This window comes from Lupinus angustifolius, chromosome LG11 (genome assembly GCF_001865875.1).
Source record: "Lupinus angustifolius cultivar Tanjil chromosome LG11, LupAngTanjil_v1.0, whole genome shotgun sequence".
In the NCBI taxonomy this organism is placed as follows: Eukaryota; Viridiplantae; Streptophyta; class Magnoliopsida; order Fabales; family Fabaceae; genus Lupinus; species Lupinus angustifolius.
Window position 1 is genome coordinate 6,564,212 of NC_032019.1, and position 18,854 is coordinate 6,583,065.

Consider the following 18,854-nt stretch of genomic DNA (forward strand, 5'->3'; position numbering starts at 1 on the left):
TCGTCCTCATCCTCATCCTATCCATGTCCTCATCGTCATCCTCATCCTCACCCTATTCTCATCCTCCTCCTCCTCCTCCTCCTATCTTCATCCTCACCCTACTCCTCCTCCTCCTCCTCCTCCTCCTCCTTCTCCTCCTCCTCATCCTCATCCTACCCTCCTCTTCATCCTCATCCTCATCCTCATCCTATCCTCAACCTCACCCTCATCCTCATCCTCATCCTCATCCCTATCCTCATCCCCCTCCTCCTCAACCTATCCTCATCCTCATCCTAATACTATCCTCATCCTTCTCCTCCTCCTCCTCCTCATCCTATCCCCATCTAAAAATATTATAAAAATGATGATAAACAAAATTGAAAATAATTTAAAACTAAAATTCATCATTACGTTTTATTACTAGTTGTATAGGAGAGGCAAATATTTGTTTTTTCTTGTATTTTTAATTAAAAAATTATTATTTCATTATATATAAGAGAATAAAAGTATCTTATTATACTTTTTTCTTTTGTTTTTTTAGTACTTACCTCTCACACATATTAGAAATGATGGTTATTCTTATTAATATATTATATTATAAAATGACTTTTTTTATAGAATGTAATAACTATGATTAACAGTTTATAGAAAATGTCACAGTGACAGTTAATAGAAATTAATTTCGGATCAGTATTTGATTTGTAAGAAATTAAACTTTATTAAAATAATATTATTGAAATTTAATTGTCCAACATATATGGGAATTATTGTATTTATATATTAATATACAAAGTATCTATAATATTTAGAAGAGAAAAAATATATATAATGAAAGTGTAAATTTTTTTTATCAGTACATTATTCATATCTTATCTTTAATTACTATAGACTCTAAGCGATGCATATGGATGTTAAATATCATACTAAACATTAAACTTTACTACTTCAAATTTCTACCAGCATAAAAGTATCTGTACTTAAATAAATTATAAGGGTATCTAATATTAAAAATGATAAATTTAATTATACTTTATTAAAATAATATGATTGAAATTTAATTGTCTAACGGATGGGAATTATTTCCTTATTTATTTATTAATATACAATGTATCTGTAACATTTACAATGTATTGAAGAGAAATAAGATACTGTGCATTTGGAACGTCTAGAAGATAGCAAAGGTACTTAAATTTTGTACCAAAAAAGGAGGTGTGCTTCAAATAAATAATTAATCTGCTTCAAAGAATAAGTAAATACTGCTCCAGTGAATTGGTATAAAGTAAGGAGATAAAGTAACAAGTGAATGACTTCCCTGGCCACAAGTAGGATAGAGTATAGAGTGATAAAGAGTGTCAGGTGTGAAAACACTGAGAAGAAAAGTAAAAGAGAAAGAGACAGGGGATAGAAGCAGCAACAACACAGTGAAAAAAACTAGGAGTATATAATAGAGAGGTGAGTTTTTGCATGTCTTACATTTTTGAGTCACACCAAAGGTTGTGTCATTTTTTTATATACAGTTGTTCTGTTAATGTTACAGAGATTTGTGTCTGTCGTACCAAGGTGTTAAATTTTGTTTTGTTTTGTTCTGTGTTTTTGTTTTAACTATGGTATAGATCAAGTAAATATTTTTTTTTTGTCAAACATTGAAGCAATGAATTATAGCCATGTATTTTAAATATTTTTAACTTCAAACTATTTCTTATTTACTGTATTTCTCTATGTATTATGTGTCTCACACCATCTTTTGCCTTTTTTTGTTCACACAGGTGTTGTTTTTTTGTGAAATTAAAGGAACCACTGTGGTGGATTTATGTCTCCTGGATTTAAATTGGAAGTAGTGGTTATTGGTGTTTTGTTACTGCAGATTTTGATCACTGCTGCTTTTTCTTGCTGTATGCTACTACTCTTACCAGAGAATTCAGCCATTTCTATGCATTTGAGTTTAAAACGGTTAGTGTGTTTTGTGTCAATTTTCTTAACACTTACAATGCTTTTCATTGATGATCTGAAATTAATGTTTCTATGTTATTTTTATTTTGTTGCAGGACAAGTTCTGGTTTGGTGGTTTCATTTGTAGGTTCTCACATAAAAAGATTTTCTACTCTCTTTCTGTTTTTAAGTGTGGATCTCACTTGATTTTGTTGAGGTTGTATTGTTGAGAAATTGGTTCCCAAATTCATTATATCTCATTTTCTTAAAATTATTATTTGTGGGGTAAACAATTTTCTGAGGTATTTGAGGGGTTTAGTCAGAGCTTTTTATTTATTTTTATCTTTCAATTTTCGCCATGCTGGAAATCTGGAATCAACCACCTAATCAGGGGAAGACTCTATTTAAGAAACTGAAGCACAAAAACAACTCATTTCAAGACACCAAAATGCAGAGAAAGTTGCGCATCATTTGGCATGATCCTGATGCTACTGATTCTTCTTCGGATGAAGGAGGAGATCAAGAAATGCATGGAAATAATAAGAGAACCGTGCTTGAGGTTGCTCTTCCATGTTTTCCTCCGAACTTGGTCACTGGTGATGCTAGCACTGACAGCTCTAGCAACACTGAATTGAGCCAGAAAAGGGTTTTAAATAAAATCCCACCAGCGAAGAGGAGAACTGCTGGCAAATACCGTGGCGTTCGAATGAGGAAATGGGGCAAATGGGCTGCTGAAATTCGTGATCCTTTCAAAGGTGCACGACTCTGGTTGGGAACGTACAACACTGCAGAGGAAGCTTCACAAGCTTATGAGAGGAAAAAGCTTGAATTTGAGATTATGGCTGAAGCTATGTGTGGTGACAAGAGCAGCAATAACAATGCTGATGATGTTCGTGTTTCTGGTGAAGCTATGGCTGCTCAAGATAAGAGCAGCTTCAACTATACTGTTTCTTCTGGTGCAGCTTCTGTATCAGACTCAAGGTCTGCTGCTACTTTGGATGACTCAGAGTGTGTGTTGTCCCATTCGTCACCTTTGTCCGTGCTCGAATTGGACACCTCAACCTCCAAGGCTTCCATTTCGGTGGAGAATGGTAAGGTCTCGAGCAATGAAGTTGTCGTGAAGAAGTGTTTAGAGGCTGAGTTTGCTGAGCTGACCAGTATAGTTGATGAAGGTAGTGAGATGAATGATTTGGAGGCTGAATTGGCAGACCTTGAAATGCCAGATTTGAGTATTTTGAATGCACCACTGCCATCTACTGATGCTCCATCTGCATTTGAGTTTGACTGGTTATCATTCGATGGGTTTGATGATGATCTTGGTGGCCTGGAGGACATTCACATCGGTGGAATTGGTGACGATGGGCCTAGTGCGCTTCCAGATTTCGATTTTGGTGACTTCAGTGCTGATGAGTTTGCTGGTTGGATTGAAGAAGCCCTCCATATACCTTGCATATAAATTTTGCAGCTATATAGGAATGAACTGTCTAGACTACTGGTCTACTAGTACAGTCAAAGTTTTGTTTAGTTGAGTTTAATTTTAATTTATTTATTTTCTGAGGCTTGGAGGGAAGTATTAGATGTGAAAAGAGAAAGCTTTGAGTTTTCATGTGCTTAGAGCCGTCCATGTATTCTGAGTATTATTGTATTATGAGCTTATAAGATTATCCAATTTGAAAATACATTGTCTTTTTATCTTAATCCTTTTATTGCTAATGTTGTGATAGGCTTGAATCTTGTTTCTTCATAGTTGTTAGATAATATGCACACAAATTCTCTCTGTTGCATTTTAGTCCGATGCTTGTGGCTTTAGCTATGTAGAGTGATGAGAATTAATTTTTTAGCAGAATAATTCTTGAAGCAGAGCTTAATAAAGCTGAGTAGGCAGGGGAGTTGAAGTAATAGAACTATAGGAGTGAGTATATTAGAACTGGATTTCTTTCTCCAATCAAAAAATATTGTTAACCTTAGGCATTGTAAGATGTTGTACACGAGTAAGGGAGCCCCTTTGTACCCCATTTTTCAATTTGCACCTAACTACGGGGAGAAACCAACCAAATTGGTACTGATATAAATAATATTGGTATGCAAATGGTATATTAGGCAAAATTAGCTTGTACTTCTACCTTATTTGGGTAAGCATATGGTATATTTAACTTAACATGTAATGACACCACCTGTGAACTAACAGATATATTCTCAATATGCATAGGGCCCTTATTTTTTATCATTAAACTTGGACTGGACTAGTGGATCAAACAAGTTAGACCTTAAGCTCCTGGGTTGACAATTTAAAAACAAAAAAATATTGCAAGAGAAAAATTCTAGGAGACTTCTAGGAAAAGTAAGAGGATGCAATACTCCCAACAATCACTGTCATCTCCGGCCACCGTCACTCACCTACAACCATGAACATGGCGAAGACCATCACCCACTTCTTCATCTTGGCTACGATCTGCCACGGCCACGACCACCATGGTTCCCCTTTCTCCTACTCGACCACAATCACAATCAAAACCCACATATTGGGCTCCATTCAGAGTTGCGTATGTAGTAGTATGCATTCCACACTATACTCGCACACATTGTAACTAACTTTTCTCTCATTCTCTTCCTTTCCACCAATTCAAACCCTAACTCTGCAACACTTTCAATCAACGGTGATGATGACATCTAAATCAACCACAACCTTCATCCCTTCGTTTATCTCCTCTCGAGCGAACATCGATTCCACTCACCTCACTCGTTCTATTGTCTCGCCTCAACTCATCAAAATCCGCAGACAACGGTTACTATCGCCATAGAAAGAGATCAATGGTATTTGTCCGAAGGTGAAATGATAGATGATGAAGTGATATTCTTTTATATTGTTTTGAGAATCAAATGTGACAAATCCAAGAGTAAGAGATTTCACAAATTTATGGTTAGGTTCATAAATATTTATTTATGTACATCTCCATCTTCCACACGACTACGTCATATATGAGAGATTCATTTTCGATGTTTTGTTGGATTAAAATTAGATAATTTAGAGTCTGATCTTAAGCAAATGAAAATCACCATTTTTTTTCAAAGTCACTCAATCCATCCATCTTACCAGCACAACGCAAATTAACAACAATTTTACTTTGAAAGCATATGAATGTTTTTGTTACAGAAATGCTCAACGAAAAAAGGAAAGCAACAAGGTGTAAATACACTTTTGGAAAATACTGAAACGAAAGACAATAATCAAAACATTAGATAGTAGTCTAAGTCTTGAAATTAAAAACCAGGGGGCTTGTATGCAATGAAACTGACACACTGGACTTGACGCTTGTTGTCGAATCCAATGATACGAATGAATGATTTAGGGTATGCAGTCTTGGCCTCGTCCAACTCCTTCAAAACCTGTGCTGAGTCTGTGCATCCAAACATGGGAAGCTTCCACATTGTCCAGTACCGTCCATCATAGTACCCTGGGGAAGAGTTGTGCTCACGGTACACGAATCCATGCTACATATTCAACCAAAATTAACCTCATCAACTTACAATTATCACAAAAGGGTTGTGCACTATTGTAAAGTTATAAATCGTACATAATGCATTAATCTATTTTTTGATATCTCTCTTTGCATAGAGAATTAATCTATTTGAAAATATATAATTATCACTCCTATTAGATGATGTACTATATTAAACTCAAACTATTATTTGCTATATATATCAATTTTACTATACATTGCATATGATAAATTGTATACTTTTGACAAATAAATAAAAGTCATTACCATAAATGATAAATTGTACTTCTAGGTTATTAATATGATTAGATTTCAATACATTTCAGATTAATCAGTAATGTTATATTCTTACTTGCTTTATTTTAAGGGAGTCTTATCTTAAAATGTAATGGTTTATGAATAAAAAATGTAGTGATGCTTAAATCTTATTAGTTAGTGTTTGACCATATTCTTCACTCTAATATCATATTTACTTATTTAGAATTGTGCAACATTGGTCTAACAAACTTATATGGTGAGGAATGTCGACAATATTCATATCTAACCTCATTATTTTGATAAGTTTTGATTTAGCAATTAATGTGCCATTTTTTCTAGTCTATTAAAAACAACAATTCAACATTATTTCCTAACCAAAAAAAACTTGGAACTTTTTTATTTTTATTTGTTAACCATTATACATAATTGAGCAAGAAAATTGTATGGGTTTTTACCTCTAATTCGAATTCCAGGCAGGGAACCCAGCCATTGCGAATAAGGTAATCAACTTCCTTAGCTAAGGATTCGATGGAGAGTGGTGGAAGGTAAGAAAGAGTTTCATACTTCTTCAACCCAACTGGAGGCCACACCTGCATTATTAAGTGGAAACATGTAGCTGTAAGCAAATTATTCATGTTTTAGCTTTGTGACTGTCAATGGTATCCAAAAGTTTGAAGTTCCTTCACAATTGTGGTTAGGAATTCAATATGGTAATTGATCATCGTTTTAAGTTTATCAAAAATAGGTAAAATCTTTTTTGCTAGTCTAGGGAGCAATGTTTAACATTTAACAATTGATTTTAATGAGTGTAATTAGACATTGTTTTCAAGCATTTTACAATTCCCACTATTTTTCTTTTTCAGACGAAATTATACTTGCAAAATGGTTATTGTTATATTTGTAAAGAGAACAAAGTATATGTTTTAATGATGATATAAATTATCTCATCTAATTACTAAATTTATGATATGTATCCTAATTTTTCTAGTTTTAAAAATATTTTGGTAGGAATTGATTAAATATGACATATATGATCTTTATTCAATACAATTGTGAAGTATATATTGAAGAGAAAAAATGTATGCACTCAGAGTATATGAGTTATATACATTGACATTGCATCATTCATATTTAGTAATTATTGATTATTCAAAAAAAGTAATCAAAATAAATAATAAATAATATAATATTTGTGTATAAATCTTTACACTAAAAATACATGAATTCTCAAATTTTAATTTGGTCGCAAATTAACATTTATTAATTTTTTGGTTCCAAAATCATAGTTCCATAGTGTTTTGAATTTGCATACTTTCAGTCACTTAGATGCATACAACCACCACAACAATTAATTCTTAACCTTACTTGGATTTTGACTCATATGATTATATATACTCCTTTTCACATATTGTATGGATATTATGAGAGAAAACCAAAATGAAATTCTTTTAAACAGAATCAAACTTTTACCATATTATTTCCAAAAAATAGCATCATTAGCGGTTTCTAACATATTTAACTATATACCTTCATGCACTGGACTCTTCCACCATTGCTGGTTATGGAAGTAATGTCAAGGGTGGACTTCTGTGTAACTGGGAAAGCTGAAGAAGACTTCAACCCTGTGAATGGTGCAACCATGTTACTTTGAACAGGGGAGACACGGCTAACAGTGGCTACAACTGCAGATGAGACCATTGAAGAAGCCATGCTTCTCTGCTTTCTATATCTTTATGTGCTTTACTGTGTTCAGTTGAAGAGGTATTGCACTGTTTCTTCAACCTCTTCATATAGTGATGACTGATGAGTAAAATCCAATGTCCATGTGAGTGCTGAGCTGGCATTGTTTCTTATCATATGGTCTGAAATTCATGTTCTAAAATTTTGGAATGTTTAGGACCATTTGATTGGTTTTGGAGGGTGATATTCCCTTGTAGCCACAGAATGAAGTGAAATTGGAATCCTTGCCTTATCATCAAGCATAAGTCCTTGTTATGACACGTGGCGAGATAATTTATCTTATCTGATAAGTTGAATATGTGATGGCTGTTATTGTTGATCTATTATTATTTTCTGCATATTCTATATTCTTGACACAATGATGAGATTAGACACTGATTGAAAAAAAACTGTGACCTTTCAATTGCAATGGTTTATCTGCAAAGCCAAAGGCATATCAATGAAGACATGTCAGAATCATTTTTATTATTGGAAAGATAAGTGCAGTGAAAATAATAGTAAATATTAAGTAAACATGGTGTTATACTTTAAATTTATTTATATGATGAGATGATAAGAACTCGTTTTAGCTATGATGTTAAATTCAAATTCACAGCTTTGAGTGGATGGCAATCCTCGGAAGAAGGATCACCCTTAGCTGCTCAAATTCAAAACTAATGTCTCTCAGCTCACTTTCAAAATTTGTACGTATCATATTAATATATATAACTAACTAGTATAGTGATATAAGTTTTTACTAAATAGTTAAGATGATTAAAATGTTAAATATTCGAGAAGTAATATTTGTTAGAAAAGTCAGTCACATATCTTAAAAGAAATTATTTTTTACTAAAAAGGTGAGAGGAAATGAGTATTGTAAGAAAATAAATAAAATTTATGCGTTTAAATTTAAATAAAAATGTGATTTCAAAAATGTGAGGGGAATAACTATTCATTATTTTCAAAATATTCTCATGCAAATGGCGAGAGCATGTAATATATTTTATTTTCTTGCTCATTTATTATTGTTACTCACTAGTATTTGAATCTAACATTTTTTTTTGTTACATATTTAATGGACTTCTCATACTTGATCCACTCACGATAACCACTCAATTTTATTGTACATCATTTATGATAATATAATACAATAATCAACAAAATTGAACTTATAGTTTTGGTACACCTTTTTTGAATATTTACTAAAATGATGCCTTTTTAGGACACTTGACAATAACATGGCCGATTCATTTTTTTTAATTTCTTATACATAACTCGGCAATAGAGGAGAGTATTTTTTTTTTACATTTCTCTCACAAAACTCAATAACCCATGAGAGATTCATTTTTCCGTTTGCTTTCTCACTCCTGAATCGGCTCCCACATGAGAGTTTTATTTTTTGTCTCATTGCCCCTAAATTGGCAATGTAGGGGGGGTTTCATTTTTAATTTTTTTAAACTCCCTAAATCAGTGCAATAGCTTCTTCCTTTTCATGTTTCCCTTTAAAATCATGAGATATGAAACAAGGCCTCTTTGATTTCATCCTTTTATATCTTTATCCTTATTTTTGTTTCACTTTTATGGATGAGACTGGTTTCAGGGGAGTTCCTTCTAGTTGCTATTCTTGTCATCAATTCCTTTTTATGTTAAATTTATTGTGCTATTTGTAGTTTTTAGCATGCTATAACGTTTTTTAAGTCAAATTTTTTCTGCCTTAGCTTTCAATTTAGTTAAAGATTGATAGAAAAACATTTATATTCTTACCTTAGTAATATTTTTCTATGTGAAGACATTGACCTTTCTTGCTACTTGTTCTTTCATCTAATGATATGCAAGTCCTAAAATAAAAGAAATAATGGCTATGCAATATAAGAAGTTTGATGATGGTGAATTAACTAAGAGTTACATGAGTTTTATTTTGTGATTCATTTTTATCTGTTTGGACTCTTCTTGAATATATAAAAGCAAAATTCAAATGACATTCCTGAGTTAGAGGCTTTAAATATATCTTTTGTTTTAGAAATAAAGCTAAAGACAATTGAATAATGAAACTTCTCCACTAATAATTTGATGTTCTCATCATTAAAAAGTGGTACCTATGTAATTTTATTTAAATATCAAGCAGTGCCTATGTAATTATGGCTAATTAAAAATGAAAAACTCAACATTGCCGATTTAGGAGGTAGTGATACAAAAAATAAAACTCCCTTGTGGGAGCCAATTTATGAGTGAGAAAAAGAAAAAAAAATGAAACTCCCATGGTTACCAAGTTTTGTAGAAGAAATGTAAAAAAATAAAACTCTCACCCCATTGTCAAGTTATGTATGAGGAATAAAAAAAAGTGAATTGACTATGTCATTGTCAAGTATCCTAAAAGTACACCATTTTGGTAAATACAAAAAGGTGCATCAAAACTGTAATTTTTTAGTCAAGGTATATCATTCAAGTGTATCAAAACTATAAAATGTTTATAAATCATTTAATAATTAAAAATATTATATATCCATATAATCAATTCATAAACTTAATAAATGGGGCTAACTAAACACAAATGTTCAGGGAAATAACTTCATTTATTAAAATAAGATTTTTTACTAGACACTGAATAGTGATTTATATTTCGTCAAATAATTTATTTGACTAACAATATTTAAAAATTCTTAAGGATTTTGGGTCCACTTTGAATTAGAACTTCCACATCCTTATTCTTTGAAATTTAAGGCATTAGGATTGGGGTATTTAAAGTATAGAACAATTTATAATTAATGGCTTACTTAGAATCACAATAAGTAATCTTGATATCACACCTTCACTAAAAACTTTAAATATTAAAGTAGTAGGTTCATTAATTTATAAAATAGTCAATTTATTCGTTATTTATTAATGACAAACACTTGAATTTTAAATGTTCTCTGAATGTGAATTTCAGAATTAATATATGCCTCTTATAATTCAAGCATCACAAGGTTACCATCATGTTAGTAAATACTAGGCCCAACCAAACCATAAAATTTGAACTAACTTATTAGGATCAGGTTTCCAAACCAAAGTCAGACCCCAAAACCAATGAATATATATTACAATAAATGGGTTCAATTCCACATATTTACAAAATCTCCTAACATTTATTTTGTGGCGATAAGATTTACATACGATTATTATCAATTATTTATTTATATTAATTTGTTTATGTCAATGATAATTAAATATAAATAGTGAATGCACAATAACAATAATAATGTACAAAACTAATACTCGTACACATATTTTATTCTTAACAAAATCTCTAAGACAATAAATATATGGAAAATATTATATTCTCTTACTTATAGGAAAGTGACATGTGACACATAATTTACTTATTCATAATTAGCTTATATAACATTACCCTAAATACCTTTATCCCTTCGTATAGATACCTTAAATTTCGATTATTTATAGAGTTCAGCGTTTCTTATCAAAGTGGAACATAATCAAACTTGAAGTGCATGTGTTGGGCTTATAAAGTTGGCCCAACATATCTTTTAGTTATTTAAAAATAAAACAATAAATTTAAAATCTGTGCACTGACGGTGTAAAGTTTTTTACACTGTCAGCACATCGTTCACCATTGACTTGTATTACTTTTGTTTGAGAGTCAATGATGGTTAATAAATCAATGGTTAATGATAACTGACATTGTAAAAATATTTACATTATCAGTGTATACATATTAAATCCTCAAACAATAATGCAAAAGTGCGACAAGTAATGGCTAACAAAGTGATCTTAGAAAAGGAACATCTTAGCAAAGGAACATTTTAAAATTTATAAAGGTTTCATTTGTGAGTTAAGTTTTGGAGTAAATAAAAAAAAATAAAGATTTTAGAATTATTTCATAAGTATATTTCATAATTATAAATCTTTTATTTCTATTTCATATCCTCCAAAATTCAACTCACAACATATTCTAATAATCGCTTTACGAATTGATTTATGGAGTTAAAGGAAGGGAAAGAAAATGAAAGTTTGAAAACTATCTTACAAGTATGTTTTATATTTTCCAAATCTTTCCATTCTTTCCAAAAACTAATTCACTTGTTGTCTTGTATGTTAATCTGGTCATAACAATTTTTGTTGGTACTTTGAATACTTATTTATTTTGATCTTTTGTTATTTTTTGTCATGAATTATTGTTTCTTGTATGAATGACCAGATTTTTTTGTTTGATTACCATTTTTTCCGTAATTGTTGTTGTCTCATTAGCACCAAAAATGCTGTTGTCTATATGATAATTTAAAAAAAATAACGAATTAAGAAATCATGACTGCCAACAATTTATCCACGAAAAAGCAAACCCGTGAATAACAGGCATAAAATTTATGGAAAACAAATTATTATTAGGGATAATAGACAAAGTTTATAAAAATTTACATCACTCCTTTAGTATCCAAAAAAATTACATTGTAAGTGTGTTTCTTTCCTATTATAGATTTATAATCCTAAGAATCATACTCACATAAATATTGTTAACATGTCATTCCTGAATATATTAAAATATATGTTTGTTTAAAACTTATATTTTTTTAACAGTCTTTATTAACATTCATGAGAATAACATATGAAATCATGTTTTTTATGATGCATATTCCTAGAAATAGGTTATATAATTATCAAAGACCCTTATTTTAAAAAAAAAAAGACCCTTATTTTAAAAATATTATTCTATTTATCATTATACTTATATAGTTGAGAAAATAAAAAAATATTTTTTTGATATGATATAACTTGACAACAAATTTTCACTAAGTGATACTGCAATACAACTAAAGAAGCAAAAAATTGATATTTGGTTAGTTATTTAATAAGTATTTAGTATAGAAAATGTCTTTTATTATAGATCTATAATATGAAAGAAACTCACTTATAATGTAACTTTTTAGAACATTATTATAATGTAACTTATAACGTAAAAAGCATTCTTAGGATAAATCCAAGTATTTAGTATAGAAGAATGAATACAACATTTTTAGAAATTCAAGAATATAATTGACAAAATATATATTATTATTAACATAAATAAAAGTCAACTATTATCCTTCATTTTAACATAGATTGACACTACATATGTAATATATAATATAAATCCAAATAAAAAGAAAACATTTGATTGAAACATGAGCACAATTGAAAAATTACAATTTTTAGATTTGAATGAAACATTCACAAGAAAGTTCTATACATGAGAATATTTTTTACAACTTGAAACAAATATATCTATATATTATTTATACACACTGTTCCCAATAATATAATTTTATAAATTGAAACAAACACCAATGAGGGTCATAAACTGTCAAATTACACCAATGAGGCACATAACTTGGTTAGCAAGTTTATTTGATAAAAATAAGTGTATGGTCTTGTTTTGTTATAATCTTTTAGTATTTTATCTAAAAAACACGTATAATGCCCCATTTAACAAGTCCATTGACTTCTATTGCACTTTCATTTCATTTCATTTTACATTTACATTTATTAACTCCCTTTGTCACAACCGGATGAAGGCTAAATAATTATTGATTGAAAGCCAATTGAAGACAAAAATGCTGGAGGTTGAAGAATGAAGAATGAAGCCGGGGGCAAACTAAATAATTTATTAAACCAGGGTAGTGTTTCATAAAATCAACTGATTGACAAATGTGAAAAAGCTTGTAGGTAAACATTTATAAGAGATAAATTATTTCAATTGGGTTATCAAATAAAAGTTTATAAACTTCATGCTAACCAGAACATGGTTATGTTTTTTTTGTTAAATAAGTCAATTGACCGACAGATCCAATTTTTGACTTGCCAAACACATACATTAGATGTTTATAAAAAAAACAACTCATATATTAACTAGTTCATAAGCTTATTTTATTAGATACTTCTAATTCAATTAACTAGTTTATCTTTCAACCCCTTTTCAGCTTATAACTAGTTTTTATCCAAAACATTATATAATTATTTATCAATCCAACGGAATGTGTACTTTCTTGGTGATTTTGTACAATGCATGCATTGGAATATTAAGATTTTGTGATACGGAAAAGATTGAAAACAGAAGTGCCCGTAACTATTTCTTGCACTCAAATGAAATCCAACATCACAAATAAGTTGAGAAACTAATGGGAAAAGGAAATCCCAATTCTTAAAATTTTATGGATAAGAAAAAAAAAGAATTGATCGGTATAAGGGCAAAAGATGTTGTTAACAGGCGGAAAAGGAGATGCACGTGAATATAGAAAAGAATGTCACACGTGACATTTTAAATGGAAATGTAATCTTAGTTCATCATTATTAAATCGGGGTTATTAGATGTTTTCACGTCTTAGGTTAATGTTAATGATACCGTTTCACATCAATCCCGCTTTTTTATTCGGAGACAATCCAGTTCAAGTCATATTGTATTATTATCGATAGTAATGCTATGTTTATCAAGTAATATTTCATGTGAGATTATAACTTGAAAACTCTGTAAAATAAAACAACCTTACCAATTAATGTACACGCTTGGTAATACAATATATTTGTATAATTTATCTTGGTGCTGAAGTACCCTATAATATAAAGATTATAAATAAATTTTAGATGTTTGATTTTGATTTTTTTTATTAGATATTTTATTATATTCAGTTTATGTATTGTGTTAGTAGTTTAGTAAGTTACTTCTACTTTAGAAGAAGTTGTGTATATAGTTTAAGAAACTAATTGTAACATCTTTACTTTGCCTATTTTAAGGCTGCCATTTAGTGCATAATAAGATACACCAGTTTGCAATTTTACTCTTCCTAACATTGGTATCAGAGCCATGTTAACATCCTTCCTTCTGATTTCTTTAATATTAGTAAAGAACCAGAAAAAAAGGGTAGAATTTACACTGCAGAAACAGATTGCAGAATTTTTTTTTCTGAAACAATTTTTTCCAATAGCAAAAACAGAATTACAGTAAGTTGAGATAATGGCTACTGATAATTTTGTGCAACCAGCAAATCCACATTTTGATGGTCACTGTGAACACTAGAGCATGTTGATGGAACATCTCTTAAGGTCCAAAGAGTATTGGTAAGTGGTCGAAGATGATGTTGCAACACCAGAAGAATGCAGAGAACTTACTGTTGCACAAAATAGAGAGCATGATGTAATGAAATTGAAAGACTTGAGAGCCAAAAATTTCTTATTTCAAGCCATTGATCACTCTATCCTGGAAACCGTTCTTTGCAAAGAAACTTTCAAGGATATTTGGGATTCAATGAAGATGAAATATCAAGATTCCCCGAGAGTCAAACATTCTCAACTTCAAGCCTTGAGAAGGGACTTTGAAACTTTGCAAATGAAGGAAAGTTAGTCAGTTACTAATTATTGTTCAAGGGTCATGGGAATTGCAAACAACATGTGAGTTCATGGAGAAAATATGGGAGACGCCCTCATTGTTGAAAAAATTCAACGGTCACTCACACCAAAATTTGACTAGGTGGTGTGTTCAAATGAAGAGTCCAATGATACTGATGAACTCTCCCTTGATGAACTTCAAAGTTCATTATTGGTTCATGAACAAAAGATGTATAGAAGTTCAACAACAGATGAACAAGCATTGAAGGCTTCTACCAATACTCATTCCAATAACTTTAGAGGAAGGGGTAGCGGTAAAGGTAGAGGATACAGAGGTCGAGGAAATAGAGATTCCAGCAGGAACTTTAAAGGCAATCCTCACCAACAACAAGGAAGAGGTAGAATTTATGAAAAGTCCAAGTTAGAGTGTTACAAATGTCATAAGTTTGGTCATTATGCCTCTGAGGGCTACACAAAATTGCCTAATTACAAAGGAAAATGAGAAATGTCTAACTTTATAGAGGAGAATGAAGAAGAAACATTGTTGATGACATTTCATGAGAAATTCCAATCTGATGTATGATATGTTGATACTGGTTGTAGCAACCACATGTGTGGAAGTAAGTCATCTTTCTCTTATTTAGATGAAAACTTTCGATCTAAAGTGAGTTTTGGTGATTGTTCTACTGTAAATGTGATGGGAAAAAGAGATATTAAAATTCAAACCAAGAATGGTTTGGTGGAAACCATCTCTAATGTATTTTATGTTCCTGACTTGAAAAGCAATTTGTTGAGTGCTGGCCAATTGCAGGAAAAAGGTTATATAATAACCATACAAAAAGATGCTTGTGAAATATATGATCCTATCAGAGGAGTCATTGCAGTTATTGAAATGAGTTCTAACACGTTATTTCCATTGAAAATTCAAAGTGCACAAACATGCTTGATGAGTGAAGTGAAAGATCCCTCATGGGTTTGGCATTTCCGTTATGGCCACTTAAATTTCAATGGATTGAAGACTCTATAGCAGAAAAACATGGTGGTAGGTCTTCCACAAATAGTCAATCCATCTCAAATTTGTGAAGAATGGGTTGTTGGCAAACAACATCGTTCATCATTTCCACAAGGAAAATCATGGAGAGCAAAATAAGTTTTGGAGTTGATTCATTCTGATATTTGTGGGCCAATTAACTCTATATCAAATGATGGTAAACGCTACTTCATTACATTTATTGATGATTATACTAAAAAAAACTTGGGTTTATTTTCTGCAGGAAAATCTGAGGCTCTATCAATTTTCAAACACTACAAAGCACTTATTGAAAAAGGAAGTGAACATGCAATCAAGGTTCTCCGCAGTGATCGTGGTGGTGAATACAACTCACAAGAATTTGCATATTTTTGTGACACATATGGAATTAAGAGGCAACTTACAACAGCTTACACACCACAACATAATGGCATTGCATAAAGGAAGAATCGAACAATCTTGAACGTGGTTCGAACCATTTTGAAGATGAGTGGAGTGCCAAGAAACTTTTGGCCAGAAGCTGTAAGTTGGAGTATTCATTTGCTGGACAGAAGCCCCACCTTTGCTGTAAAGAACATGACACCAGAAGAAGCATGAAATGGACACCAACCAAGTGTTGAGCATTTCAGAATTTTTGGTTGCATAGCTTATTCCCATGCTCCAGACCAGAAAAGGAAGAAGCTTGATGATAAGGGTGAAAAGTTTGTTTTCCTTGGTGTTAGTGAAGCCTCCAAAGCATATAAGTTATACAACTCTCTCACTAAAAAGATTGTGACAAGCAGAGATGTCATCTTTGATGAAGAAAGAATTTGGGAGGGGAATGGACAACAACCTACTCCAAATACTTCAGAATTTGGACTTGAAGAAGAGGAACAAGAAAATGGGCAGCAACCTTGTACAAATAATTCACAAGTTGAATACGGAGGAGAAGAAAAAATTGCAACATCAACAAGAGTAGAAACTTCAAGAGATGCATATGTTGAACCTCCTAGAAGTCGCATTCGAAAGAGGCCATCTTGGATGGAAGATTTTGAGGTAACGGGAATTAATCAAATTGATGATCATATTACTCATTTTGCATTATTTTCAGATTGTGATCCTACAACATTTGAGAATGCTGCCAAGGAAGCAAAATGGCAAAATGCAATGAATGAAGAAATTGAAGCCATGGAAAGAAATCATACATGGGAGCTTGTTGATCTTCCAGATGGGCAGAAAACTGTTGGTGTAAAATGGCTTTTCAAAACTAAAAGAAAAGAAGAGGGTGAACTTGACAAGTACAAGGCAAGATTGGTGGAAAAAAGATATAAGCAAGAATATGGTGTTGACTGACTATAAAGAGGTGTACGCTCTAGTTGCAAGACACGATACCATCAGATTAGTAATTGCCATGGTAACTCAAAACTCATGGTCTACTTATCAGTTGGATGTTAAATCAGCATTCCTTCATGGAACCTTGGATGAGCATGTATTTGTTGATCAACTCTTTGGCTATATTAAAGTTGGAAATGAACATAAAGTGTATAGATTGAAGAAAGCACTTTATGGACTAAAACAAGCTCCAAGGGCTTGGTATAGTCAAATAGAGGCTTATTTTTTGAGAGAAGGATTTAAGAAATGCCCATATGAGCATACACTCTTTGTTAAAGTTGGATCTGAAGGAAAAATACTTATTGTTTGCTTATATGTTGATGACCTTATATTTGCTGGAAATGATTTGGGAATGTTTGAAAAGTTCAAAAAGTCTATGATGATTGAGTTTGAAATTATTGATCTTGGTTTGATGCATTATTGTCTTGGTATAGAAGTAGTGCAATCAACTAATGGATACTTTATTTTTCAAAAGAAGTATGCCCAAGAACTCTTAAACAAATTTCAGATGCAGGATTGCAATTCTGTAAGTACCTCATCTGAGTATGGCTTGAAGCTAAACAAAGATTCTGAAGGAAAAAAGGTGGATAGCACACTATTTAAGCAAGTTGTAGGTAGTTTGATGTATTTAACTGCTACTAGGCCTGACATAATGCATTATGTTAGCGTAATTAGTAGATACATGAAAAATCCAACTGAAATGCATATCTTAATTGCTAAACAAATCCTTCGTTATCTTCAAGGAACAAAACAACTTGGGCTATTTTCAAGAATGGTGAAAAATTAGAATTGATTGGGTTCACTTATAGTGACTTTGCAGGGGATCAAGATGATAGAAGAAGTACTTCAGGCTATGTCTCTGTGCTTGGTACAGGTGTTGTCTCATGATTATCTAAAAAGCAACCTATAGTCACATTATCAACTAGTGAAGCTGAGTTTGTTGTTGCTTCAACTTGTGCTTGTCAAGCCATTTGGTTGAGGAAAATACTTAAAGAACTACATTTCAAGCAAGAGGAGGCTACTACAATATACTGTGATAATACCTCAACCATCAAACTCACCAAAAATCCTGTACTCCATGGAAGAAGTAAACATATTGATGTTAAGTGCTACTTTTTGAGAGACCTCAACAATAATGAAACAATTGTCTTGAAGTACTGCAGAAGTGAAGATCAATTGGCAGACATTTTTACCAAACCTCTTAAAGCACCTTCATTCCAAAATTTGAGAAATTTGTGGGTGTTTGCAATCTGCAGCAGCAGAGTTAATAAACTGAAACTAGAATTTTCAATTTAAGAGAGGGAATGTTAGATATTTTATTATATTCAATTTATGTATTGTGTTAGTAGTTTATGAGTAGTTTAGCAAGTTACCTCTACTTTAGAGGAAGTTGTGTATGTAGTTTGTGAAACTGATTGTAACCTATTTACTTTGCATATTTTAAGGCTGTCATCTAGTGCATAATGAGATACATCAGTTTGCAATTTTACTCTTCCTAACATTTTTGTCATTTATATTAAAAAGAATTTGATCACAATTATGAAAGAGATTAGGAAAATATATTGTATATAGGAAAATTAAAGTAAGAGAAATGTTTCTTTGATGCTAATATAGTGAAAAAATAAGATCGATATTGGTACTACCACCGTGCATTGCGGGTCTTGTATCACGTGAGCCAGTGTGGGTGACCATAACCATGAGGCTCCATCTCTCAA

General features: G+C 31.6%; 2 protein-coding genes across 3 annotated transcripts; one reads left to right on the forward strand and one right to left on the reverse strand.

Moving 5' to 3' along the window:
- On the forward strand, window positions 1,296–3,603 carry LOC109360832 (ethylene-responsive transcription factor ERF118-like). Of its 2 annotated transcripts, XM_019605976.1 has the most exons (3): window positions 1,296–1,431; window positions 1,746–1,929; window positions 2,025–3,603. In XM_019605976.1, the coding sequence occupies exon 3, from the start codon at window positions 2,267–2,269 to the stop codon at window positions 3,362–3,364; it is 1,098 nt and encodes a 365-aa protein (XP_019461521.1). In that variant the 5' UTR covers window positions 1,296–1,431; window positions 1,746–1,929; window positions 2,025–2,266; the 3' UTR covers window positions 3,365–3,603. The 2 variants fall into 2 exon arrangements, with proteins under 2 accessions (XP_019461521.1, XP_019461522.1); XM_019605977.1 differs by lacking the exon at window positions 1,296–1,431 and having other exon boundaries at window positions 1,694–1,929.
- On the reverse strand, window positions 5,006–7,562 carry LOC109360834 (ribulose bisphosphate carboxylase small chain, chloroplastic-like). Its single transcript, XM_019605978.1, has 3 exons — window positions 7,194–7,562; window positions 6,122–6,256; window positions 5,006–5,400 (listed from the first exon to the last, which is right to left on the reverse strand). Exons 1-3 carry the CDS (start codon window positions 7,374–7,376, stop codon window positions 5,170–5,172), a joined length of 549 nt encoding a protein of 182 aa, XP_019461523.1. The 5' UTR covers window positions 7,377–7,562; the 3' UTR covers window positions 5,006–5,169.